The 26,157-nt window shown below is 42.1% G+C and overlaps 1 protein-coding gene across 4 annotated transcripts in view; it reads left to right on the top strand.

The window, feature by feature from the left end:
• Positions 1 to 2,703: 2,703 nt before the first annotated feature.
• The window catches only part of AHCTF1 (AT-hook containing transcription factor 1), a 72,669-nt gene continuing 49,215 nt past the window's right edge, over positions 2,704 to 26,157 (top strand). For 3 of the 4 annotated variants that reach the window (XM_029934870.1, XM_029934873.1, XM_029934871.1), the window contains exons 1-6: positions 2,723 to 2,813; positions 11,987 to 12,111; positions 13,894 to 14,147; positions 17,468 to 17,648; positions 21,581 to 21,788; positions 23,563 to 23,679. In XM_029934870.1, coding sequence (XP_029790730.1) covers positions 11,994 to 12,111; positions 13,894 to 14,147; positions 17,468 to 17,648; positions 21,581 to 21,788; positions 23,563 to 23,679 — 878 coding nt within the window. In that variant the 5' untranslated portion in view covers positions 2,723 to 2,813; positions 11,987 to 11,993. Of the gene's footprint in view, positions 2,814 to 11,986; positions 12,112 to 13,893; positions 14,148 to 17,467; positions 17,649 to 21,580; positions 21,789 to 23,562; positions 23,680 to 26,157 lie in introns of all 4 variants that reach the window. The other variant, XM_029934869.1, reaches the window with a different exon arrangement.

Genomic DNA, 26,157 nt, shown 5'->3' with positions numbered 1-26,157 from the left:
CGTCCCGCCCGCGCTGTTCCCCGGGGCGGTGGAGACCTTGGCCTGCCTGCGGGGCCGTGGGGCCGCTCCTGCGCCGGCTTGCGCCCCGCAGGCTCCTGGGCCTGGCTCGGGTGAGCGGGGGCGCGCGGCGAGTGGGAAAGTGCGGCGTGGGACCGCGGGAGGTTTCAGAGCGGCTGTTAATCCACCCTCTTGTTCCCCTCCTGGGAACCTGAGGACCGTCACTTTACTAGTTGACTTTTGGGTGGGGGGTAGGGAGGCGGCTATGTGTGAGCTCAGCGCCAACGAGGTCCATGCTCGCTGTTATCTCTCTTTCAAATTGGCAGTTTGAGCAGTGTTTGGAGGAACCCGGGTCCTTTAGGATAAAACCCGGATCTCTCGGAAACTCTGAACTTCGGTTCTCAAAATAGCCTAAAGAACCAGCAGATTTTCGGAAGCCCTCGTGAGCTTTGACTGACTGGGCCAGGGACCCGGGGATGTCCGTGCCCGCGGGATGCTCCAAGTGCGTTCAGCGCCTCCGGAGAAGTCCACGTTCTCTCCCTCGTGTAGTTTTTGATCCCCGTTTTTCCATAACCTACTACCGAAGTGTCCCCAGTTGGTAAGACAGCGAATCATTAAAATACATTTTAAAACGATTGTTCTGTCATACTGGGGGGACGGACTCCTCTTGATTTAAGGGGAAATAAAACATTGTTTCTTTGTCTCCTGACCATGAAGATTTTCAGGGACTCCTCATTTTTCTTCCAGAAGGATGCGAACTTCTCTAGGTTAGGTCAGCGGTCTCTAGAATATACCTCTCTTCTACTGTCCAGACTCTACTGTGCTTCACCGGTTCCAGAAAGCTCCCCACTCCTGGGCCCATTTTCTTGAAGGTGTACTTTGGTGTTGCTTTGCTTGTGGGCTTGGGCCCCATACCTGCTTTCTTTCAAGTTCTCCAATTTCCCACCGTCCTCGGCTTCAATGCCATCTTTTCTAGGCACTCTTTCATTTCTCCTGCTCCCACATCATTTATCCTCTATTGTATAGCATCTGTTTGTGTCTAATATTCTGTCCTCGATGATGTATGTCCTAGAACGCAACTCCTTGAGGACAGAAAGTGGGTCATCGGCCTGCCCTTGCATTCCCTTTCCAGCACAACTTTTGAAAAGTGCTTGGAGATCCATAAATGTTTGAGCTAACTTTGAAAGAACAGCCACTACAAGGCTGGAGGTTTCTGAGTCCACTGGCAGCTTATGTGTATATCGTAATTCTTTGTCTTTTTGGTAAAGAGTAAAAAAAAAAATGTATACAAAATGTTCTGTAGAGATGTTTGTTCAGTGTATGTAACACTATAATTATTGAATTATTTGCTGTGGTGGAATGCAGCTGCTTTTGAGCCTACGTATATTTCCTACAGAACTGATTGGTGGTATTCTGTAATAATAAAATCTTTCCTAGTAATTTTGCAATTTTGTTTTGCTTTCTCATTTTTTTCACATTTTATTTTTGAGAGCCTGAGCACCAGCAGGGGAGAGGCAGAAAGAGGGAGACACAGACTCCAAAGCAGGCTCCAAGCTGTCAGCAGAGAGCCTAATGTGGGGCTTGAATCCATGAACTGCCTGAGCTGAAGTCTGTTGCTTAACCGACTGAGCCACCCTGGCACCCCTTGTTTTGCTTCTTAATGTGGCGACAATATATGTTTACAAATAAGTTGGACCCAATATTGAGCTTTTTCTTTTTAATATGGTTTTTTTTACTTTATTTTTATTTTGAGAGAGACCAAGACAGTGTAAGTGGCGGAGGGGTGGAGAGAGAGCGAGGCAGAGAATCCTGAGCAGGCTTCACCCTGAGAATGCAGGGCTCAAACTCATGAAACCATGAGATCATGACCTGAGCTGTAACCAGGAGTTGGACGCTTAACTAACTTTTTTTCGGTGCTCCATGAGCTTTTTCTTTTTAAGAGACTATTTTTTAGAGCCGTTTTAGGCTCACAGCAGAACTGATTGGTAGATGCAGGGAGTTCTGGTACACACTTTTGCCCCATTATCAACATCCCCACCAGCATAGAGCACTTGTACAGTTGATGAACCTACATCGACTCATCGTTGTCACCAAAGTCCATGGTTTATATTAGGGTTCACTCTTGGAGGTGTGCATTCTGTGAGTTTGGGACAGATGCATAATGACATAGATACACCATCATAGTATCATTTAGAATAGTTTTACTGTCCTGGAAGTTCTCTGCACTCTGCCTCTTTGTCCTTCGCTCACTGCTAACCCCTGGCAACCACTGATTTCTTTTTAAATTGTCTCCATCGTTTTGCTTTTTCCAGAATCGTCATGTAGTTGAATCATGGAGTATGGAGCCCTTTCAGATTGCCTTTTTTCACTTTAGTAAGAATTCATTTATGTTTCCTCCATGTCCTTTCATAGCTTGGTAGCTTATTTCTTTTTTAAAGAAATGCTCTACAGACTGAATCAGCCAGGCACCGTGCTCATTTCTTCTTAGCACTGAATAAATTCCATTGTCTAGATGTTCCACCATTTATTCAACTGCTTTTTCATTTCAAAGGACATCTTAATTATTTACAGGTTTTGACAGTTATGAGGAAGTCTGATACAACATCTTTGTGTTGTCTTTTGTGTGGATGTCAGTTTTCACCTCCTTTGAGTAAATATGGAGTAGCATAGATCGCATGGTAAGAATATATTCAGTTCTGAGAGAAACTGCCAAATTATCTTCCAGAGTGACCGTTTTCCACCAGCAGTGAAGGAGAGTTCCTGTTGCTCCACAGCATTTGGTGGTGTCGTGTTCCAGATTTGGGCCCTTCTTAAAGGTGTGCGGTGGTATTGCGTTGTTTTAATACGTATTTCTCTGATGACGTATGCTATGGGGCTTCTTTTCATGTGTTTATTTGCTGTCCGTGTATATTCTTCAGTGAAATGTCTGATAAGGTCTTTGGCCCTTTCTTTTTTCTTCTTTTTTTTAATGTTTATTTTTGAGAGAAAGAGAGTGCGCACGAGCAGGGGAGGGGCAGAGAGAGATGGAGACACAGAAATCTGAACAGACTCCAGGCTCTAAACTGTCAGCATAGAACTGGGTGTGGGGCTCAAACTCAGAAACCGTAAGATCATGACCTGAGCTGAAGTCAGACGCCTAACTGACTGAGCCACCCAGGCACCCCTGGCCATTTTTTAATGTTTTCTTTTCCTGTTGGTTTTTAAGAATATGAAGGTTTTAAAAATTGATTTTATTGGTCAACGTGTCTGTTTTTTCTGTTCCCTACTAGTATCTGGCTGTCCTGATTGACTATGTTTTGGATCTATTAGTTGCAAGGCATTGTGACTGTCTTTACCAGAGTAAGATATGATTTTTGCCTTTTAGGAATTCATATGATAGTAAGGAAGACTGGCAAACACAAGTAATGACTTTCGAAAATAATATTTGTGATTGCTTACCTAAAAGTGGAAAGGAGCGAGCTCAGAGATCAGATTAAGTGGGAAAGGATGGGTCTATCCAGACCACACTGGGAATGTAGCCTTTGAGTGGTAGGCGGGGTCTTGGCAGTCAGAGCTGGAAAGGGGAACAGCATAAAAGAGTGAAAAGTACAGGCAGTAGCAAACTGATGATGGCTTTGGGAGGCGACACTAAAGATAGTCTGGGGCTGCCTGGTTGTGGAGGACTTTCATTGCCTGAGGCTGAGGCTGTTGATTTTTATATGTAGAAGGGAATCATTGGAGGGTTTTAAGAAGGGAGTGACATAATCTATCTGTGCTTTATCAAGAAGACGAACAATATTTCGTTGGCAGTCAGCACAACCTCTGCTCTGCCTACCTGGCCCTTGAGAAGGAGTATAAACTTTCTAAATTCCGTTTTGGAGGTTCCCAGTGCTGGCGTGTCTTGAAGGCCGGGACTCCACTTATTTTTATGATACTGAGTGTGGCTGCTTCATGTGTGTTTGTGAACGTACATGTCTATATAAGATGTTCTTTCTAGTCTGATTTTTAGAAGTTCTCTGCAATGTGCTTAAAATGTTAAAATTCACACCATAAATCTGGGATTTGAAAGGTCTTGAAACCAGTTTTTCCCCCATAGATTTAAAGGCTGACTTGTAAATTTGAAAAACTTTCTCTTTCATTCACTGAACACCTTTCTGAACTCCTTCATGCCGGGCACTATAATAAGCTAAGAGTTGGAGAGATAGTACTCACCTTTTCTAGAAGCTTGGGTGTAACTCGAAGATAGTATGAAAGTACAGCAGTGTAGGTGTTAGTAAGTGGCAGAACCTGGACTTAAAGCCATTCTGATTCAAATTCCTGCCTTTTCTAGTACTCTGGATGGAATCTGCTATTATCGTTCACCTTGCTGCTTCTCAGACACTAAGAGCTTTGAGAAATTCTTTTTCCTCTTGAAACAGGCAATCAGTGTAGGATGGAAGTTTAACACTGCTCTAATTCCAAACTAATGGGGTATATGGAAGCCAAGTGTAATTAACTTGCAGGGCCAAAAAATGAATTTTAATTGTTACCTTAATCCTGAGAAACAATTGAATAAAGAGGGACATGGTAAGATGAAGATAGAAGACGACTTAGGAGGAAGCTAGGATTTCAACACTTCATTTTTGTGCATTTTAGCATATGGTAAGCATTTAGTATTGGTTGAATGAATTAAGGAATAGATTCAGAGTCGATAAACTGATTATCCCTTGTGTGTGGGAGGTTAAATAGGATCATTAAGGAAGGTAGCGCCTTCAAGAATTCAAAGTTCTAGAGTCTTTAATTTCTAAGTTTCTAAGGATAGCCCTAACTTAACATTGTTATTATGTCTATCTTTTGTGGAAATATCTGGGCCATAGAACAGATCTGCAGTGTACTTGGGATTGCTTCAAAGGAGCAGCTATTGGGTGTGCTTGGATGTATGGTATTGAGGGGGCTGCAGACTCCTGTTACCAGCTTGAGTTGAGAGTCATTCAGTCAGAGCAGAAGCGGCAGAGCTTTGGAGAAGTATGGCTGCATCCTGGATGTACCTTTACAGAAATCTGTCTGCATTATGGACTAGTGACTGGGCCCAGCAGAGAGAAAATCATGGATCGATTTAGGAGAAGTACTTGTACAGAAAAGTTGGACAGCAAGTGTCCCTGAGGCAGTGCAGCAGGCCCCTCCTCTTGAAGACCAGCACAACCCCCTCCCCTGACCATGCACCACATCTACTGACCAGAGTGCTACAAAGCTTCAGCTCTAGTGGAAACAGCATCAGGTCTCTCTTCACAAGCAGACCAGAGTACATTCTACTTAAAACTCACCACACTCTGGCCAGGGTCCAAACACTCTCAACTACAGGCAAGGAGAAAGTCTGCAGAGGACTGATTTGAGGGAAACAGTAGCCAAAACATAGCAGTGGAGTGCACACAGCATACACCAGAGACACTTTCTGAAGCACCAGGCCCTGGACAGTATATGACCTCTTAGGATAGCCATTACTCTAAGGGGCAGTGTGTTAGGCTTTCCTAGTAATGAGAATAGAGACCTAAGACAAAAATGCCACGATGGAGGAATTCATCCCAGGGGAAAGAACAGGAAAAGATCATGGCCAGGGATCTGATTGAAACGATATTAGTAATATGCCTGATCCAGAATTTCCAACAACAATCACAAGGATACTAACCGGGCTTAAGAAAAGCATAGGAGACACCAGGGAGTCTGTCACCCAGAGATAAAAGGTGTAAAATCTAGTCCTGCCAAAATAAAAAATGCTATAACTAAGATGTGAAACCAAGTGGATGTAATGACCACAAGGATGGAAGAAGATGAAGAATGAATCAGTGATATAGAAGATAAAATTATGGAATGTAAGCTGAAAAGAAGAGGGAAAGAAAAAATATTGGATCACAAATGTAGACTTAGGGAACTCAGTCACTCCATAAAGCATAACAACATTTGTGTCATAGAAGTCTCAGAGGAAGAGAGGGAAAAGGGGCCAAAAGGTTTATTTGAGGAAATTATACCTGAAAACCTACCTAATCTGGGAAGGGAAATAAATCCAAATCCAGGAGGCACAGAGAACTAACAAGATCAGAAAAAGAAGGTCAACAAGACACATCATAGTTAAATTTGCAAAATGAGATCAAGAAAAAAATTTTTGTCATAAGTGAAACAGTTCCATCTCTGGTCTTTCACTTTATTTCTTTATATTGATAGTTGGGTTTTTTTTTTTTTTTTAATCTCACCCAGGTTTTGATTTCACTGATTTTTTTTTTACTATGATTTTTCTGTTTTCTATTTCATTAAGTTCAGCTCTTTTATTCCTTCTCCTGATGTGGGTTTAGTTTGTTCCAATTTGTTTAGTTTCTTAAGGTGGAAACTTAGGATACTGATTTGAGATCTTACAGAAGTTTAGTGCTATCACTTTCCCCCTAAGTACTGCTTTAAGCTTTGTCACACACAGTTTAATATGTCCTTTTTTTTTTCCATTCAGTTCAAAATACGTTCATTTCCCTTTTGATCTTTTTGATCCATGACTCATTTAGAAGTGTGTTATTTAGTTTTCAAATATTTGTAAATTTTCTAGATGTTTTACTGATTTTTTAATTTCATTGTGAGCAGAGGGCATTCTTTGTATGATTTGAATCCTTTTAAATTTAAGTATATAGTCTATTTTGATAAGTCATTGGTGTGCATTTGAAAAGAGTGTGTAGTCATTTGTTCTTGGGTAGAATGTTCTGTAAAAATCAATCAGGTTGGCCAGATGTGTTTAGGTCTCTTTTGCCTTTACTTCTCTTCTGTCCAGTTACTCTATCAGTCATGTAGAGAGGGATGATGAAATCTCCAATTACAGTTGTGGGTTTGTTTTTCTCCTTTGAGCTCCTAGTTTTTGCCTCATTTATTTTGAAGTCCATTATTCAGTATAAATGTTCAGGATTTTAAAAAATTATTTTTTAATTTATTTTTGAGAGACAGAGAGAGGCAGCGCAAGCAAGAGAGGGTCAGAGAGAGAGGGAGACACAGAATCCGAAGTAGCCTCCAGGCTCTGAGCTAGCTGTCAGCACGGAGCCTGATGCGGGGCTCGAACCCACAAATCGTGAGATCATGACCTGAGCTGAAGCTGGACGCTTAACCGACTGAGCCACCCAGGCGCCCCATGTTCAGGATGTTTAATTTTCACTTGGTGAATTGAACACTTTATCATAATGAAGTGAACCTTTTTATCCCTGGTAATACTCTTTGCTCTGAATTCTTTGATATTCATAGAGCTGTTCTACCTTCTTTTTTTAAATCAGTGTTCGTGTGATCTAACTTCTATTATTCTTACTTTCAATCTATCTAGCCTTTTTATTTAAACTTGCTTTTTTAAAAAAAATCCAATCTGACAGTCTGCTTTTTAATTGGAAAGTTAAGGTCATTTCATTGATGTTGTTGATGTAACATGGTTAGGTTTAAATTTACTGTCTTCCAAGTTTTTTAGTCCCATCTGTTCTTTCATTTTCCCTCTTTTTGTGCCATGTTTTGGATTAAGCTTTTATGTTGATATTTTATCGCTTTCTTTGATTAGTTAGCCATATAGCTCAGTGTGTATATTTGTGTTTAGTGGTTGTGCTAAGGTTTATTGTGCACACCTTTAAATTATTACCACCTATCTTCAAATAGCATTAGCATTTATAACTGTGTTTCCATTTCTCCTCTCTTTGCCTTGTGTCATTGTCATTTGTTTAACTTGTAAACATGTTATAAACTCTATATATTGCTATTATTTTTGCTTCAAATAGATAATTGTCTTTTAAGGAGATATTTGCCAGTTTGTGGTGGTCTGTACTCTTTGGTGTAGATGTATGTTTTCATCTGATATCATTTTCCTTCTTCCTAAAGGAATTTCTTTAACATTCCTTGTAGTGCAGATCTACTGGTGACTGTCTTTTCAGCTCTTGTCTGTCTGAAAGTTCTTTATTTTGTCTTTTTGGGTTTTTTAAAAAATGTATTTTCAAGTTAGCTAACGTACAGTGTAGTCTTGGCTTCAGGAATAGATTCCAGTGATTCATTACTAACATATGACACACAGTGCTCATCTCAACAAGTGCCCTCCTTAGTGCCTATCGCCTGTTCCCATCAACCTTCGGTTTGTTCTCTGTATTTAAGTGATGTTTTCACTGGATATAGAATTCTAGGTTGACAACTTTCTTTCAGTTCCATTGTTTGCTTTCAGTTATTGTTCCATTGTCTTCTGGCTTGCATTGTTTTCCACAAGAAGTCTCCTGTCATTCTTATCTTATTCTTTGCAGTGTGAGACTTTTAAGATTTTATTCTTTGATTACGATGTATTTTAGTGGAGTTTATTCATGTTTCTTGTGCTTGAGATTTAGTCATCTTTCTGGTTGTGGGTTTATAGTTTTTATCAAATTTGGAAAAAAATTTGGCCAGTAGTTTTGAAATACGACTATTATCTCTTTTTGGAGATTGCTTTGCATGTCTTAGGGCACTTAATATTGTCCCGTAGCTCTTTCCTTTTCTGCCCCAGTCTTTTTTCTCTTGGTTCATTTTAGACAGTTTCAGTTGTGGGTATTTAGGTTCAGTAATACTTTCTGTGTCTGTCTGAATCTCTTTCAGTGTATTTCTCATCTCTAGAAGTTTGGTTTAGTCTTTTTAAATATCTTCTGAGTCTCAGTCTTTCCTTACCATGCTTACGCTTTCCTTGGACATAGGGATTATAGCTAGAATAACTGATTTCATGTCCTCATCTAGTAATTCTAACCTCTGTGTCATTTGTTCATCTGTTTCTATTGGTTAGGGTTTGTTTTTTGGGTTTTTTTTTTCTGTATTATAGGTCATATTTTCCCACTTTTTTTGCATGCCTGACAATTTTTGATTGGAAGCCAGATACTATGAATTTCACTTTCTTCAGTGCTGAATATTTTTTGCATTCCTTGACATATTCTTGAGCCTTCCTTGTTCTAGGATGCAGCTTAAGTTATTTGGAAACAGTTTGATTCTTTTGAGGCTTGCCTTTTTAGAAAGGCCCAGAATGAGCCTTGGACAAGGGCTAATTATTCCCTCCTACTAAAGCAGTCAATACCGTTCTGAGTACTCTACTCAGTCCCTCATGTATTAGAAGATTCTTCCATTCCGAAGCTATTCCTGGCCTTGTGTAAGCTTCAGGGATTGTCCCTCCTCAATTTTTCCAGTGATTCATTGGCCTTTGGTGGTTTCTGTACATGCTTATGCTGAAAATATGAAGATTCAGGGAAACCCAGTGCAAATATCTGGAGCTTTTCTCTCGTCACTATTCTGCCTGAAGCCTTCTATCTTATAATCTTTTTGAACTCTCCTTAAGGGAGAGTTTATTTGTGGTGAACTTTGTTTTTCTAAAAACATGGTTTTTAAAATTTTTTAAAAATGTTTTAGAGAGAGAGAGACAACATGAGCAGGGGAGGGTCAGAGAGAGGAGTCACAGGATCTGAAGACAGGCTCCAGGCTCTAAGCTAGCTGTCAGCACAGATCCTGATGTAGGGCTTGAATCGACGAACCGCGAGATCATGACCTGAGCTGAAGTTGGACGCTTCACCAACTGAGCCACCCAGGTGCCCCTAAAAATGTCTTTCATATTTAATGACAACTCCAGTGATCTATAATTATTCGTTGACAGCTATTTTTGCTTAGAATTTTGAATATATTCCAGATTTCTTTTTATTTAGTCATTGTAGGATTCACTGGTCTTCCTGATTCCAAAGAATTGGTGTGTCCAAGTCTGGGAAGTATCTTTTAGAATATTGGTCTGTATCATTTAATGTTGTATTTTGAGGGATTCTGAATAAACATGTGTTAGTCCTTCTCCCTCTCTCGTCTATAACTTTTTTTAAGACTATTTTTAAATAATCTCTATACCCAGTGGGGGGCTTAAACTCCCAATCCCAGATCAAGAGCTGAGTGCCTCACCGGCTGACCCAGCCTGGCGTCCCTCTTGTCTACAACGTCCAACTGCTTGTGCTTGCTTTGGCAGCACATATACTAGAACTTCCAACTGCTCCCTTCTCTGTCTTACATTCTACAAGAGTTTAGGGCTTTCTCTTTCTAGTATGCTGTGTTACTTATTTTTTAACCGGTTTTGTTGACTTTAGGTACAAAAGAACTATTTGCTGAGTGGATATAAAAAAGGATATTTGTAAGTTATGAAGAATCCTGGTGCAGGGAATACATGTCTGCTCACCATGGAGTTTTAGAAAATAAGCATTACCATTACCTTGGAGGCCTTGTGTATTCCTCTCCATTCCAGTCCCGTTCCCTCTTCTCAGACTGACTACTATTGGGTTTTTGTGTTTATTGTTTCCTTGTTTTATTCATAGTTTTGCTACGTACATTTGTATCCTTAGGTATTATTTTGCTTAGTTTTGCAGCCTTTTTAACGTAATGTAAATGTGATCACTCTGTATGTATTTTCTGCTCCTTTTGTTGTTTAGTGTTGTAATCTGATGTTTTTCCATCTGTGGCATGTGCCACAGTTCTCATAACTCCATTGAGGTTTTTTTCTCCATTGAGTTCTGAATTTTACTTATTTTTTTATTCTAGAGGTTGTATAATTTTTGTCAAATCTGCTTGACCATTTTTCCCATTTTAGTGAAGTTTCTTCCTCATTAGCGAGCTAGGTCTTTGATTTCTTTATATCAATTAAACATAATTTCAGGGCTGGCTCAGTTTGGGTGGCTCAGTTGGTGAATTGTCCGACTTTGGCTCAGGTCATAATCTCACAGTTCATGGGTTCAAGCCCCACCTCAGGCTCTGTGTAGACAGCTTAGAGCCTGGAGCCTGCTTCCGATTCTCTGTCTCCCTCTCTCTCTATTCCTCTCCCCTGCTCATGTCTCTCTCTCTCTGTTTCTCAAATATAAACATTAAAAAAATTAAAGTAACATAATCTCTATTCTGATCATTTTCAACAGCTGATATCTTTGACAGGTTGATTCTGCTGGCTCTGGGTCATGCCTGCCTTGTTACATTGTGAGCTCATTTTCTTTGGGAATTTTGTCTTTGAGAACTCTTTGAGATTCTAGAGACCGTTGGTGGTTTCCGTGGGTTGTGTGGAGTGTTAGCAACCTGAGAAGAATTTATAAGAAATCCTTCCCTGGGTGTTTTGAGGTAACATAGCTTGAATTCTGGCCACCAATTTGTGTGAAGCGAAATACTCTGAGTGTTAACAGCAGTGGTCCAAACGGGCAGCGTTATCGCTCCCTGTCTCGCACACTGGGTGGTTTTCTCACTGACCTTTATGTCGGGATAGAGTCTTACAGAATTCAGTTGGGTGGGCAGGGGCCTCCTGGCTTGCCTTGGCTCTGCCAGCCCTTAGCGTTACCTTCTGTCTTCGTGGATCTTGGGAGTCCCAAAAGAAGATCAGAGTCACCAGCACGGGATTTGGTAGCTGGTTTCTGAAGTCCTTGCTGTCTCTTCATGTTTGGCTTTGCCAATTCTATTGAAAAACATGGTATTTTAACCATTAATTTTGGTTGTTGACAGCAGAATGGTCCTTGACAGGACAGTGGAACGGAGTCTAATCTTCTGTATATTGGAAGCGAAAGATAATTTCCGATTTTTTTTTCTGTCCAATTAAAGATCTGTCCCAAACTCAATTCTTGAGATTACTGTGTGTTTGGACATTTTTTTGTGGACTTTCTCCCCCTCCTGGAGCAGTAGTTTTTGTAAAATGCATTAGTTTTTCCTGGTTGTGTGTGAAGTGTTCTTGAAGGGTAGGTCAGGCAATAAGGTGAGTTACACAGAGTCAGGCTTCAGACAGTCTGGGGAATCATGTGTATCCTTAGGTCATCTGGCTCGATACACCTTTACTCTCCTAAAGCTGTTGGGAAACATTTTATTAGGAAGCAGGACCTCAGACCCGGAAGCACACGAAGTGCATTTTATAATCAGATTTTAGTTTTAGTGTATTTACTTTCGTGTGGCTGCTTTTTCCGTTTTTTCTTCTGGCTCAGGCGTCTTATAACCTGAATGTAACGTCATCTCTTACAACTCCTTACAGTGAAAGCATGCGAGGCCTAACAGCCCAAGTGACGGCTCTGCTGCGCTTGCCGGAAGTGACGGTTCAGGCCTGTGCAGAAGACGGCGTGACCTCAGCATGGGGGCTTCGTGGCAGGCTCGCTGCGGGTAAAATAATGTTTCTGGGTGTTTGCTGATGTGATGGATTTGGTAGAGAATAATAAGCATGTTTTGTAATTTCCCTTAACGCGGGAGAAGATCGCACCGCCTGGCTGTAGGGGTTTTACCTAAAGAACTATCATCTACAGCTGCTTGTGTAATAACATCTGTATACTCGTGAACACATTCTTAGTGACTCTTGGGTGGATTTTTTGTTTATTAAAAATACTGTGCATTTAATAGCTTTTATCCTCTATATACACTATAACTTTTAGTATTGAATGTTTAGTATTCACTGTTTATATTTAGAAGGTAGAAATAATAGCTGTTATTTCTTTATAATCAGTAAGCTTTAGTGGCAGTGAGTTTGGATTAGGATCTAAACAGTCTTATGAGTAGAAAAATCTGACTATAGAGCCCCGAATAATATCCAGAAAGTCTTATTTCTTAATTCCATTAACTTGAACAAGATCTCCATATATAGCTTCGATTATGTAACAGAGCAGAAAACCATAGCAGAGTAGCGATTCAGTGGTGGATTTCCGTCTGTTGAAAGAGGCTGCAGGTGAGTTTCCTGAAAGTGAATTTCCCAGCCATCCACTCTGACGGGTAGACCACGACCCCTGTCAGCCATGCAGCTATTTACAGTGCTCCCCTCTGGAAGATTAGAAGTAGTAATAGTACTTACTGTTGGGCCAGGCCTGTAATAACTTTGCCCTGAGGTAGACACTCACTGATGTGCGCAGCTAAGGACCCAGCAGGTTAAGTGACTTGCTCCCGGTTGCACCGAGAGCAGGTGGTGAGAATTCTCTCTGAATCCGGGAGTTCCGGGTCCCCGCTGTGCCATGCTGTTTCCTTTCCCTGCAGAGCCTCCGTGGCGCTAGCCTGGTGTCCCCACCCGTGTACTTGGGTGCATGGTAGACATCACAGATTTAAAAGTTACTGTTCACCCAGTGCTCAAGGGGAAATCCAAGTCTGTTCTTGATTCTTGGTTTACTTACCTCCCCGTATCTTCTTCATCAGCAAGCGCATCCTGTGAGTCCTGTCTCCAAGACGAGTCTCTAGTCAGTCCACTTCTCCTTACTCGTGGTCCCAACCAGGCCTGGGGGGCTTGTCTGCGCACCGGTACCCTGTGCTTGCCCTTGTCCTTTTTCTGCTGAGCAGCGAGGGTAACATTTGAAAATCTGCATTGGAGAGGTTAAAAACCTCCTGTGACTTTAACATTGTGTGCATACTAAGACCAGACATGACTGGTAAGGGGCCCAGAAGGGCTCCCGGTCTTTCCTGTTGTCACACTAGTCATGTCTTCTCAGATTTGGATCTCCTCGGGGATAGAATCTTGGGTTACGTTTTATGAGCCTCAGAGCACCTCATTTAACTCCTGAGGTACGATGGCGTGGAAATGTGAGTTTTGGGGTGAGCCTTGTGCTGCCCCTCTGGCTGCGGTTCTCGTAGCCATATGACCAGGGCAGGTTGGTTAACGTGTGAGGGTTCTGTTGCTTTTTCTCTGTGTTGAGGTGTGATGGGGACTAAAGGAGACCGTCTGTTTTAGCCTATAGCATGGTGCCTCTACCCAGTGGTTACTTTCTTATTGAGGTAATAGTTGTTTAATGTATTTTACTAATCTCCAGACCACTGTGTTCTATAAATGGTTAGATTTCACTTTAGAGGAGATGCATCAAGGTCTAGATAACAACCCATACATCATATATGAAAAAGGTCTAACTTCTGTTTATGTGGTATACATTGAAATAAGCAACGTTTTTTGCTTCCCCCCCCCTCCCCTTCTAGGGAGAAATGCACTTGCTTGCCTGGCTTGTGGCCGACAACTCGAGGTAGTGAACTTCCTGACAGGGGCGCGGCTGTCTGCCTATCGATTCAGTGGAGCGAATCAGCAGCCTCCCATAGTCCTGGCGATGAAGGAGTTCTCCTGGCAGAAGAGAGCTGGATTGTTAATCGGACTGGAGGAAGCAGAAGGGAGTGTTCTCTGTCTGTACGACCTTGCCGTGTCCAGAGTGGTGAAGGCTGTTGTTCTTCCTGGAAGGGTAGGTGCCTGCGTTCAGAGCAGACCCCCTGCCGGTCACACGGGTGTGTTCCCTTTGGAAATATCCATCCATCGAGCTCTGCATTTTTACAATTAGTTTACTTTTACGGAATTGTTATTTTCCATTAAAAGTTCAAAATAAAGAGGTTAAAGGCAGTATGTTATCAAAAGAACTTAGAACTTTTTATGCTTTCTTAGAATATTGCACATGAAAATAGGGTTTACACGAAGTGTTCTGATTTTTTTTTTTGTTTATTTTGGTATGAAGAGGATCATAGTCTCATCAGCTTTAGTTGTGGTTTATGAGGACACTGGAAGTTTCTATTAAAATATTCATTACTATGGTGTTTTCTTGTTGGTTTGTTTCTTTTTTAATTTGAGACTGTACCCTGCAGCAGTATGGAAAATACGTCTTCACTGTTCTTTTAATTAAAAAATATTTTTTTAACATTTATTCATTTTTGAGAGACTGAGTGGGGGAGGGGCAGAGAGGGAGGGAGACACAGAATCTGAAGCAGGCTCCAGGCTCTGAGCTGTCAGCACACAGCCTGACATGGGCCTGGAACTCACAAACTGAGATCATGACCTGAGCCGAAATCGGATGCTTAACTGACTGAGCCACCTGGGCGTCCCTAGAGTAGAATTTTTAAAGTTAAAAGGGAGGTAAATGTCAAAATACTTTGTTTTTACACTTTGAGGAAACTGACTCAGTGGGCAATGGTGGGGTCCAAAGTAGTCACAGCCTGGTATCTTCAATGTACTTTCCAGTGCTTATTTTAAAGTCAGAATTCATTTAGCAGTTTATTGAGTGCTTACTGTAAATCAAGCTACATCCTGAATTTTGGAGAAAAGTAGAACTTGGTTCATACTGTTGAAAAAGCCTGTAATCTAGAGGGAGGAGACAGATACTAAGTAAAGTAAGCCTAAGTAAAGTAAAGTATTTTGATAAACTCAAGCATATGGAACATGGAAACACCTGGGTAGTTTCTGCTTGTAGAGTTGGGACATTTTAGGCAAAGAGATCAGCATGTAACAAGTCTTTGTGCATGGAGCATTGGGGAACCGGACTTATTTAGAATGGTTATGGGAGCGAACAGAGGAGGTGGTGTCTAGAAATGGGGAGGGTTCTCATCAGGCTCTGTGCTGACAGCTAGCTCAGAGCCTGGAGCCTGCTTTAGATTCTGTGTCTCCCTCTCTCTCTGACCCTCCCCTGCTCGCGCTGTCTCTCTCTGTCTCTCAAAAATAAATTTAAGGGGCACCTGGGTGGCTCAGTCGGTTAAGCCTCTGACTTCGGCTCAGGTCAGATCTCACGTTCGTGGGTTGGAGCCCCGCGTCAGGCTCTGTGCTGACAGCTAGCTCAGAGCCTGGAGCCTGCTTCTGGTTCTGTGTCCCCGTCTCTCTCTGACCCTCCCCCTCTCATGCTCTGTCTCTCTCTGTATCAAAAATAAAAAATAAAACATTAAAAATAAATAAATAAAATTTAAAAAATTTAAAAAATAAATTTTAAAAAACATTTAAAAAATTTAGAAATGGGGAGGTTTGAGATAGTGAAGGGACTTGTTTGCAATTGGTGGCCTCCACCTATAGTTCTTGGTGGTCATTTTAAGGTGAAAGCAGTGCTCTAGTATAAAAAGCTCGTCGGATTGGAGTGGGCTCAGGTAGACCATGATAATGAACTGGACCCGGGAAATGACTGTAGAAGTGGAGAGGCCAGAATACATGCAGGAGGTAGCACGGCCTGGCGCCGTCAATCATTCGGATGAGAGTCATTGAGAAGGAACAAGGAGAGGGGGTCCTGGTTGCTCAGGTATGTGGATGGTTGGCATCGCAGGGAAGAGGGAATATAGAAGGGAAAGACTGGGAGGGGAGTGACGGGTCCCTTCAGAAGAATTGGTCAGCTTGTTGGTTTTTGGCTGGGGCACGGTATCACCTCTTAAATCTGTTTGCTTTTCAGTGTCTCATTTTTAAAACGGATAAGGTACCTTATCTCTTAATTCATTCAGTATTTGTTTGAGGAATGCAAACTGGGATAGATTTCTTGACCACTCTGAGGGGACTGAAGACACTGGGCTTTAGTATTTGTAGACCTTATTATCATTAGACAAGGAAGACAGTCCATGCAATCACAGCTTTCAGAATTAGAAACACCGTAGAATGTTTCTTATGCCAATGAAATAGAGTCAGAGCCAGGCTTTTATCTGTAATAATGAGAGCCTGAAACAAACTTTACTCTGACATGAATACATAAACCATTGATAGTAAATTTCCTCTTTCCATTCTAGGACATTCATCAATGTTCCAATAGAAATCACTAAGTACTTAATTATCATATGTCCTACCCAATTTATTTTTATTTTTCTTAACATTTATTTATTTTTGAGACAGAGACAGAGCTTGAACAGGGGAGGGGCAGAGAGAGAAGAGGCCCAGAATCAGAAGCAGGCTCCAATCTCTGAGCTGTCAGCACAGAGCCTGATGTGGGGCTCGAACTCACGGACTGCGAGATCATGACTGGAGCCGGAGCAGGCCGCTTAACTGACTGAGCCTCGCCAGGCACCCTGTCATACCCAACTTTTGTGAATTAATAGGGAACCGAAATAAAGCTGAGTATCAAATAAAATACAGACTATTTATTAGGTATAGACATTTAAAGTTTGGCTCATGTGAGGATGGGGTAAAAACATAACTTCGTAATGTAACTACGGTATGATTTTTTAAAAATAATTTCAGTCCTCGTTAAATGGCAGTGATCCAGTTACTGCCACAGGTTAGTGTGGCGTCCACTTGAATATGGTCTTTTTAAAGGTTAGACCTCTTCAGGCTTTAAGACCTAAACAGGACTTTTATTTTGAAAGAGTAAAACCATAAATTTTTCAGGAATGATTTCTTTTTGTTCTTCCTTAGAAGAGAAGGCTGTATGATCGAGGAGTAGCTGGTTGACAGCTTTAAAGAGAAAAATCTAGGTTTGAGTGTAAATGACCCCAGTTAAACTGTCTAGGCTTCAGGGTGCTTCATCTGTAACAGGTGTAATTACACAGAACCCGGTATCCAAGGTTACCACAAACGTTACGTGACCCAGTTAGACAAGGCCTGGCCTGTGGTAAACTTCCGATAAACAGGGACTTGTGTTTTTTTTATATGGTGAAATAATGGTGTCATTTCTGTTGTGCCTGAAGATTTCATTACGCTATTCAGATCCACAAGTCGTGCAAATTTATAATTCTCTATCAGAAACTGTTGACATCTGTTATGGCTAAGAGCCTGCTCTAACCTCCAAGTCTGTTCGGTTGCATCACTGTGTTTTCCACTCTCTGCCCCCAGGTGACCGCTGTCGAGCCTGTCGTGAACCATGGTGGCGCCAGCGCAAGCACCCAGCATCTGCACCCCAGCCTGCGGTGGCTTTTCGGCGTGGTGGCTGTGGTGACTGACATCGGGCACGTCCTCCTCGTTGACCTGTGCCTGGATGCCTGGTCATGCGGCCAGAACGAAATGGAGGCGTCAGGTAATCATGGGGAGCTTCGAGCTGAGCGCTTATGCATTCCGATACAACAGACCGGTGTTCCTTAACACTGGAATGCGTTTATGTAGACGCTTCTTCTGTGTGTCTTTGTTTCTCTTACGGTTTGGACCTGTTGTATTAGTGTTTGGGGCCTGTGGATACTCTTGTGTGAGTTATTCTTTTTATTGATGAGGTTCGAAAGTAGGTCTTGAAAGAGATTGAGATCCTGATTTGTTCTAGATCGACACTTGAACAATAGCTGTCGTTAAGTATACGCCAGGAGGTGGGCTGAAGGCGTAGACGGTATCAAATTACCCAGTGTGTCGGCTCTTGCACCCTGTATTTGGCACACTGATTCCATGCCTACGGGAAGACCAAGTCAGAAATAAAGTGACATAATAGGAAATAACATGGTAATGGAAGGTTTTCTTTCACTAAATAACATCCTAAAATAGGACTAATGCTACTCAGATTTTTAAAAGTGAGGAGAGACAGTTTCCCTCCTTTAATACTAATGCCTTTATTTATAAATCTCCTCTTTATCAAGTGCTTTCAGTTCTTCATCTTTGATTTATGGGACTTTTACAAGATGGGCTTATGCAGGGAGGAGAGCTACCCTAAAAAGCCTTTCAGAAAATGTTTGTATCCTACAGCTTCAGGAGAGAACCATGAATCTTGTTGAATTTCAAAGTAGTCCTATATGAGGGCACATGTATATCTATGGATCAGCTAAGAAAGATACAAATAATCATGATTTTATCCCAATTTGACGAGCATAACTATAAAGTCAATGTGTAGTAAAACTGATTATAACTGCAAGTAGTAAAAATTACTTTTAACCAGAAATTTAAGAGCCAAATCAGATTTCTGAACAAAATTTTAAATTTTACAGATTTATGTAATATGGCTTGAAAACACTTGATTTGGCAGAAATAATGGCCACATGTACACTTAAAAAACAAATCCTAGGGGCATCTAGGTGGCTCAGTCAGTTAAGCATCTGACTTCAACTCAGGTCATGACTCACGGTTTGTGAGTTGGAGCCCCGCATCGGGCTCTGTGCTGACAGTTTAGAGCCTGGAGCCTCTTTCAGATTCTGTGTCTGCCTTTCTCTCTCTGCCCCTACCCCAGTTGCGCTCTGTCTCTCCCTCTCTCAAAAACAAATAAACATTTAAAAAAATCCTCACAGTGATAAAAAACTGTATCTTCAAATTTGATATGTACAAAGATCTGACTGATTAACTCTGTAAAGTTAATGAAAAGAATTGACTCACAGAATTCATAGAAACTGAAAGTGAATTTATAGACAATTAGAAATGCTTAATCTGCCTTTACAGGAAATTGATAGAGGAATTAAATAGTCATGATGGGTTTTGTTCCAGAGTTTTATAGATCGTATCCTTCTAGATGTAAGGCTAATCAGTATGCTTGTATTCATAATTAAAATTCCGTTCAGACCAAAATAGTAGAATTAGAACGTCCTTTATTTCAGAAGTCCACAATCACTAGTGGAACTGAGTGCAAGAATCCACTCTTTGGATTGTGAGCAGAGATCAGAATCATTTCCCAGTTATAAAGGATTATAAAGCCATTTAATAAAAAGTTGGGGTTTAGTACAAAATATATTTTTTTGTGTACAAAAGTAATTTACGATTACAGTTATTTGGACTTTAGTACACATAACCTAGAAAATGAAGTTCCTGGTGTTTAGTATACGATATATACTGTTTTACAGTTTTTCCAACCTTAATGGTACTGTACGTCTTCCCACATCAGTACAGACAGAGTCTATCTTACCCTCTTGAGTAGGTTTACATAATTCCATCGTACGAACTATTTATTTTGGCAAAATTTAATCACTTGCTCTTCTCTGGAAAAATAATCAGAAGCAGAGGGATCAGGAGGGGAATTGTTTAGGTACAATGTATGATTTACCTGTCTTCAAAGCAGCATTGAGGGAACCTGCCCTTGCACATTGGTTATATCACTATACGGGCCTGAGTATTTTTCCTTTTTATGAAGGCTTGCAGACATCTTCAAGTAGATCAGAAGAATATAAGAATTCCCATGTGTCTGTCCATCACCTAAATTCAGGTTCGTTTTCAGAACTTACCACATGGACGTCTTTATTTTTTTCCTCCTCACCCACCTTTGCCTCTGAATTAATATCAAGCAGATAAGGGCTGTTTTACTACATAGTCCTCATGCCATTCCCAGTCCTAACTACATTAACAACTCCTGGGTGTAATCTGGTAATGAATCTGTAAGTCAGATTGCTGTGATTGTCTCTAAAGCATCGTTTTGCACTTGTATCATTTGAATCTGGGTCTAAACAAGGTCCACGTGTGACAGTTGAGTTACGTCTCCTGTCTCCTTGAAAGTAGAGCAGTCCTATGTCCTCTCCTTTTCTATTTGTAGCACTGCTGACTTGCTGAAGAAGTTAGTTTACCTGGTAGAAGGCCCCACTATTTGGAGGTACCAGGGTGTTTTCACGTGACGTCATTTACATTTTGCATTGTCTGCGAATATACGTTAGTTCTGACCAGAGTCAGACGTGACATTTGGCAAGGCTACCCTGGAAGAGCCGGGTGTGTCATGCTGTATCACATCAGGAGGCACATAGCGTCCTGTTTCACCTTGTGACGAGTAGATCCAGATGATGATAGCATGGTTCTTCCTTGTTAAAGTTTCCCCTCGACCTGGGTTACTGGTGATTCTCATATGGGGGTGACATTTGCCCTCTAGGGGATCTTTGATGAGGTCTTGGGGACATTTTTGTTGTTCGTGGAGGGAGATCGTGCTTATTCGTGGCGGTCGGTAGACAGAGGCCCAGGGTGCAGTTTACCATCCTACATGCATAGGGCTGGTCCTCAGCCAACACTCCTCCAACCCAGTGTCAGTGGAGCCAGAGGTGAAAAACCCTGCGTAATTGTTTCATCCATTGTGGCTATTACCTCAATGTCTTCATTCATTAGGGGATACAAAAACGATGATTTTCAAAGTCTGTTAATCTAAGGAAGGATTTTCTCATCGACTAGGGCTGTTTGTTTGCCTTGCAATACAGTTTGTACAGAAAAGGATAAATGCTTGTTATTGCTTTACAAATTTTCAGAGTAAGGATCTGGTACCAGGGACTTACAAGGGTTCAGGAAGGTCTATTGAAGGTGAGCAGGGTGGGAACTCAGGAGGTTTTACATGCTTAATGCATTTCATTCAATTATTTTCACTGTTAAAAAAACAACAGCTTTGTGTAGTCTGACAAATCCCCTTTAGACTTTGATATCTTCCTTGATTTCCAGCACAAGGTGAACTAAGCTCATCTCCTGTATTTCCTGTCCCAGACCTGGAACTGGCCACTTCTCCAGAGGAAATATTTAGGTGCTTAGTTTTAAATGTAAATAAACCGCCAGCTTTGTTTATGATTAATAAGGAAATTGTTTAATCCTTTAAAAAAAAAAAGAGACGTGTCCTTTAGAGAATATTTGAAATGTGCCATGAGAGTTTTAAAAAATTACACAGCTAAATGTATTTGGGGTTTTTTGTTGTTTCTTTTACATTTTATTTATTTTTGAGAGACAGAGCGTGAACAGGGTAGGGGCAGACAGAAAGAGACACAGAATCTGAAGACAGGCTCCAGGCTCTGAGCTGTCAGCACAAAGCCTGACGTGGGCTCGAACCCATGAACCGTGAGATCATGGCCTGAGCCGAAGTCGGACACTCAACCGACTGAGCTACCCAGGCGCCCCAAATGTATTTTGAAAATCATAGCATTTAGGTAGATGTGGGCGGCTGTTTCATCATTGAGCATGCTGTGCTTTCGCGGATCCCATTTTCAATGGCCCCAGTGGTTTTCAGTTGCAACTTGACTAGCAGGTGACACATTTGCTTTTATGCTCTTTACGACTTGCTGATCTCACTCAACTTTGCGTCTCCAGACCTCGAAGTTGTCACTGGCATTCCAGCTGAGGTGGCGCACATCAGAGAGACGGTGATGCGGGCAGGACGCCACCTGTGCTTCCAGCTCGCCAGCCCATCAGGGACAGCCGTGTCGGCGCTCTGTTACATCAGCAGGACCAACCAGCTGGCCGTGGGATTCTCCGATGGCTGTCTGGCTCTGTGGAATTTGAAAAGCATGAAAAGAGAGTAAGTACAACTTCTGTTTCTTGTTTGTTTATTGGTAGCCGCTTTCTGAAGATAGCTTGTACTTAGGTATTAATAGTTTAAAATTAGCATAAGGAGAAAAAGGTAGAATAGCTTAGCAGTTGAGCGATATGGATAATTTCTTGTTGCATGAAATTATAACCGGATACGCTAAAGGAATGTCTCAGTAGGTGAATGTAGGTCGACTCTTTCAGTGTGTATGTCAAAGGCCCTTCTGTGATTGTGCTGTGCTATTTGCTAGTAAGATACTGCTCTGTAAAGGTAAGCTACGGATTTATGGGGTATGAATTCTGTCAGGAGTGCTTACAGCCACATGTGTAAAGCAGTAGCTAATGGTTCTTGGTGGATGGAAAAATAGGCTTTTATAAAATCAAAGTTAATGGGGCGCTTGGGGGCTCAGTTAGTTAAGCGTTCAACTTCGGCTCAGGTCATGATCTCACACACAGTCTGTGGGTTCGAGCCCCACATCGGGATCTGTGCTGACAGCTCAGAGCCTGGAGCCTGCTTCAGATTCTGTCTCCCTCCCTCTCTGCCCCTCCCCTACTCTCTCACTCACTCTCTCTCAAAGACAAAAAAAATTAAAAATACAAAATAAAATCAAAGTTAAAAGATACCATGTTTTGAAATTTTTATGCCGTTTAAGTTTTTCTCAGTTGTATTGATAATTTTTGAATTGGTATTTCTGGTGTTCAGATTGCTGAAGGGGCATGTGGCTGGCTCAGTCAGTAGAGCGTGCGACTCTTAATCTTGAGGTTGTGAGTTTGAGCCCCATGTTGGGTGTGGAGATTATGTAAAAAAATTTTTTTTTATGAAAAATCTTAAAAATGCTGTATATGCTTTATTGAGGAAAGTAGCCCTTTTCTGAGGAAGGTAGCAAATAAGCATTGTAGACTTTTAATCCCTGTAAAGAGTTAAGTAGATGGCCCATTTTTTTGGTAAGTTGTCAATTTAATACTCATTTTTTCCCAAGGCATATTGGAATATTTTCTCAAATAATTTATCTTGCAAAAAAATCAAAGGTAGTCACTCTTCCAAACTTTCGTTCCGTTATGCTCAAATTGGTACCTGCCTGGCTCATCTTGGTAATAAATGTGTACCACATTCCAGGTTCAAGGTGAAGGAGAAGGAGGAGGAGGAAAATAACAAGGTTCTCTCCTCTCAAACCAGGCCCACTGCTCACCGTTGCATTCTTTGATAAGGTAGAGGATTACAGGCCCTTAACGTAACGTCAGTCCTTGCACCTCCTCAAAGTTCTTTTGTTTTTGGTTGGTATTTGCAAAGTACCAGCGATGGGGTGGCAGGGCTGTCGCCCAGTAGCCCCCATGGCAGGCCACCTCAGCTCTCTGTGCTGTCGCCCAGTAGCCCCCATGGCAGGCCACCTCACCTCTCTGTGCTGTCGCCCAGTAGCCCCCATGGGAAGGCCACCTTGGCTCCCTGTGCTGTGTGGAGAGTTCTGGTCTCTGAGTTACTCCTGAGCCTGTGCAGCCCGGCCTCTCCATGCAGTGCGGCGTCCCTGGGGAGCGGCACACGGTGGCATCCACGGGGCTGGAAGGCGACCTTGCAGGGGTTTTAGCCCTTCCGGTGCCGCACCCACAGACAGTGGTGACCTCGGACGCCCTGCGTAGTTTTGACAGTCCGACGGTCGCATGGCCAGCAGTTGCTCTAACCGGAGATTCTCCCACGAGACCCCTGACTCCTCATGAAATCACCATGTAAGAGGATGAGGTGGACTCCTTTCTTTCTGTGCCCGTTGCAGGTACCACACACAGCTGGAAGGGGGAAGGGTTCCCGTGTACGCGCTCACCTTTCAGGAACCGGAGAACGACCCTCGCAATTGCTGTTACCTGTGGGCCGTTCAGTCCACACAGGACAGGTGAGTGTGACCCGTGGGGTTTTCAACGACAGCGGCCGCAGCAAACCTCTTTTGGAAAGCTTTGTAGCGCATTGTCTCTGTTCAGCAAAAGCGACATCATTTGGCAGCTTAGCAGGTGGTGGCAGAAATGATCTCAAAGGTAGAGGGATTGCCTCCACAGGGTCCAGAATATTCTGAGGGGCTGGAAGGACCTGCGCTCTTCCCGGGAGCGAGCCAGGGCGGGCAGGCAGCGGCCTCCCGTGGTCTCGCATCGCATCGTCTCCTTCCTGTCTGCTGTGTGTTCCTCCAGCTCTGTCCCTGTCCCGCTGTTGGCCTGGCAGGTATACTCGGAGCATTCATGTGGTTATTTTTTACTCCGTCACAGGGTCTAGTTTTGTCCCAAGTATAGCTCATGAGAAATCTTTCAGCTGAGTTTTGTCCAGTTCAGCGCGCTCAGTTCCAGGGCTGGAATGGTAGAAGTATTGATTCCTCTTTGTTTCCCTTGATGTTTCATTTCTTCCTGGATGATTAGTGAAGCAACCGAGCTTGTGGTATAAACCCTGTGACGGTGATAACCCGTTGTTCCCAGTACTTTCTCCTCCTAAGCCCGTCCCACCTTGGGCTCTGGGTACCTGAATTGGGGTCTGTTCGGGTTTTTGTATTAGAACTCCCCACTTGGTGGTGTTGTCTTATATTACTCTCTGGTAAGTGATGGAAACGAAGAATTGATATGCCACTTTTGAAATTTGTCAATCCGAAAAAAGACTGAAATGAAAACACGGAGACCGCTGTTGAGCTGTCCTTCACGGAGTCCAATCCGTGTTTCCATCCGTCTGAGTGCAGTGTGGGCAGCAGCAGTTTGAGGGTTCAGGCAGGGCTTGTGGGGAGCGGGGGATGCAAGGGGACTTTCATCTAAAGGATTATTGTGGTTGTTTTTTTTTCCTCCTAGGATTGTCTCTTAGGATGAGTTTGATTAATTTATTCTAAAAAAAATTTTTTTTTAACACTGTTTTTTGAGAGACAGAGTGTGAGCAGGGGAGGGGCAGAGAGAGAGGGAGACACAGAATCGGAAGCAGGCTCCAGACTCTGAGCTGTCAGCACAGAGCCTGATATGGGGCTTGAACTTGGGAATGGAGAGAGATTATGACCTGAACTGAAGTTAGATGCTTAACCAAGCGAGCCACCAAGGTGCCCCAATTTATTTATTCTTTATGTGAGCTTTTTATTTTGCTATTTCTAAATTTCCCCACACTAAAGTCTAGAGTTTTCTCCTCTTACTTTGGAACCTAGTGAATAAATCTGAATTTTTTTTTTTAACCATACCACTCTTAATTCTTTTAATATTATCAGTAAGTGATACCCATTCTGTCCTTAGAATCAGGAAGCTGTCTGAATAGTCCCTGCTTCCGATTTTCTTGTGTAAAATCCTCATGAACTGAATGCACTTCCATGAGTCCTTTTTTGAAGTAGTTTTCAGAGCTCTACAGCTGACTCTTGGACTCACCACCCACCACCCCCCCTGGCCCCCTGCCGTCAAAAATCCGCCTGTAACTTTGGACTCCCCTAGACCTAACTACTAATAGCTTATTGTTGACTGAAGCCTTACCTATAATGTCAACAGTCAGCACATATTTTGTGTGTTGTATGTATAACATTCTGTATGCTTGTAACAATGCCTAACCTTTTGCTTAATTTTTCCTCTATACCTGTGCTGTGCAGTTCATCTGTGAGTGTTTTCAAATTGTCACACCTTGTCAAAAAATTTCCCATTGTATTTATTGAAGAAAAACCTGTGTCCAAATGGACCTGCATGATTCAAACCCGTGTTGCTGAAGGGTCAACTGCATCTGCACTTGGAGCACCAATGAATCCCTGTTTACAATGTGGGCAGAATAGACTGTTTTCTGTTTCTCTTACGGTGACGCCCTGCATTTGCTTCTCTTTATTATGACAACACATTGAGAAAATAACACATGGGAATAATTCTCTTATGACTTCAAAACCTCTTTCTGGTACTCTATTATTCTTTTAATGGGTTAGGGTTAATTTATTTGGTAATTTGGATGATTTATTCTGACCTGATTTACTTTGCGTTTGTATTACTAATGGGAGATGTTTTTGAGAATGGTATTTTTGTGGTCTTCTAGTCTTTGACTTAAATTCCTCGGTCATGGGCCTCTTTGAGCATCTGATGAAGGCTGGGATCTACACTGGTGTGTGTATGCGATAGAGTTTAAAGCCGGATTTCTGACCTGGGCTCTGCGGGGAGACAAAGTGCAGTGTGTGAGCTCCTGTGCGCTGTCAACAAGACTATTTCTGTCTGATTATATGGGCATGTGAACAATACATCATACAGACACATATGTACTCGTATATGAATAATACATACATACGTATACAAATAATACACATACAAACAACACTCGTACACACGGAGCGTATGTAATACTCATACACATATACACAAACATAAACAATCTAGTTTACAACTTACAGGAG

The sequence above is a fragment of the Suricata suricatta genome, chromosome 3, assembly GCF_006229205.1.
Source record: "Suricata suricatta isolate VVHF042 chromosome 3, meerkat_22Aug2017_6uvM2_HiC, whole genome shotgun sequence".
Lineage (NCBI taxonomy): Eukaryota > Metazoa > Chordata > Mammalia > Carnivora > Herpestidae > Suricata > Suricata suricatta.
The sequence above is the reverse complement of the archived record's forward strand: the minus strand, read 5'-3'. Positions and strand labels throughout refer to the sequence as shown.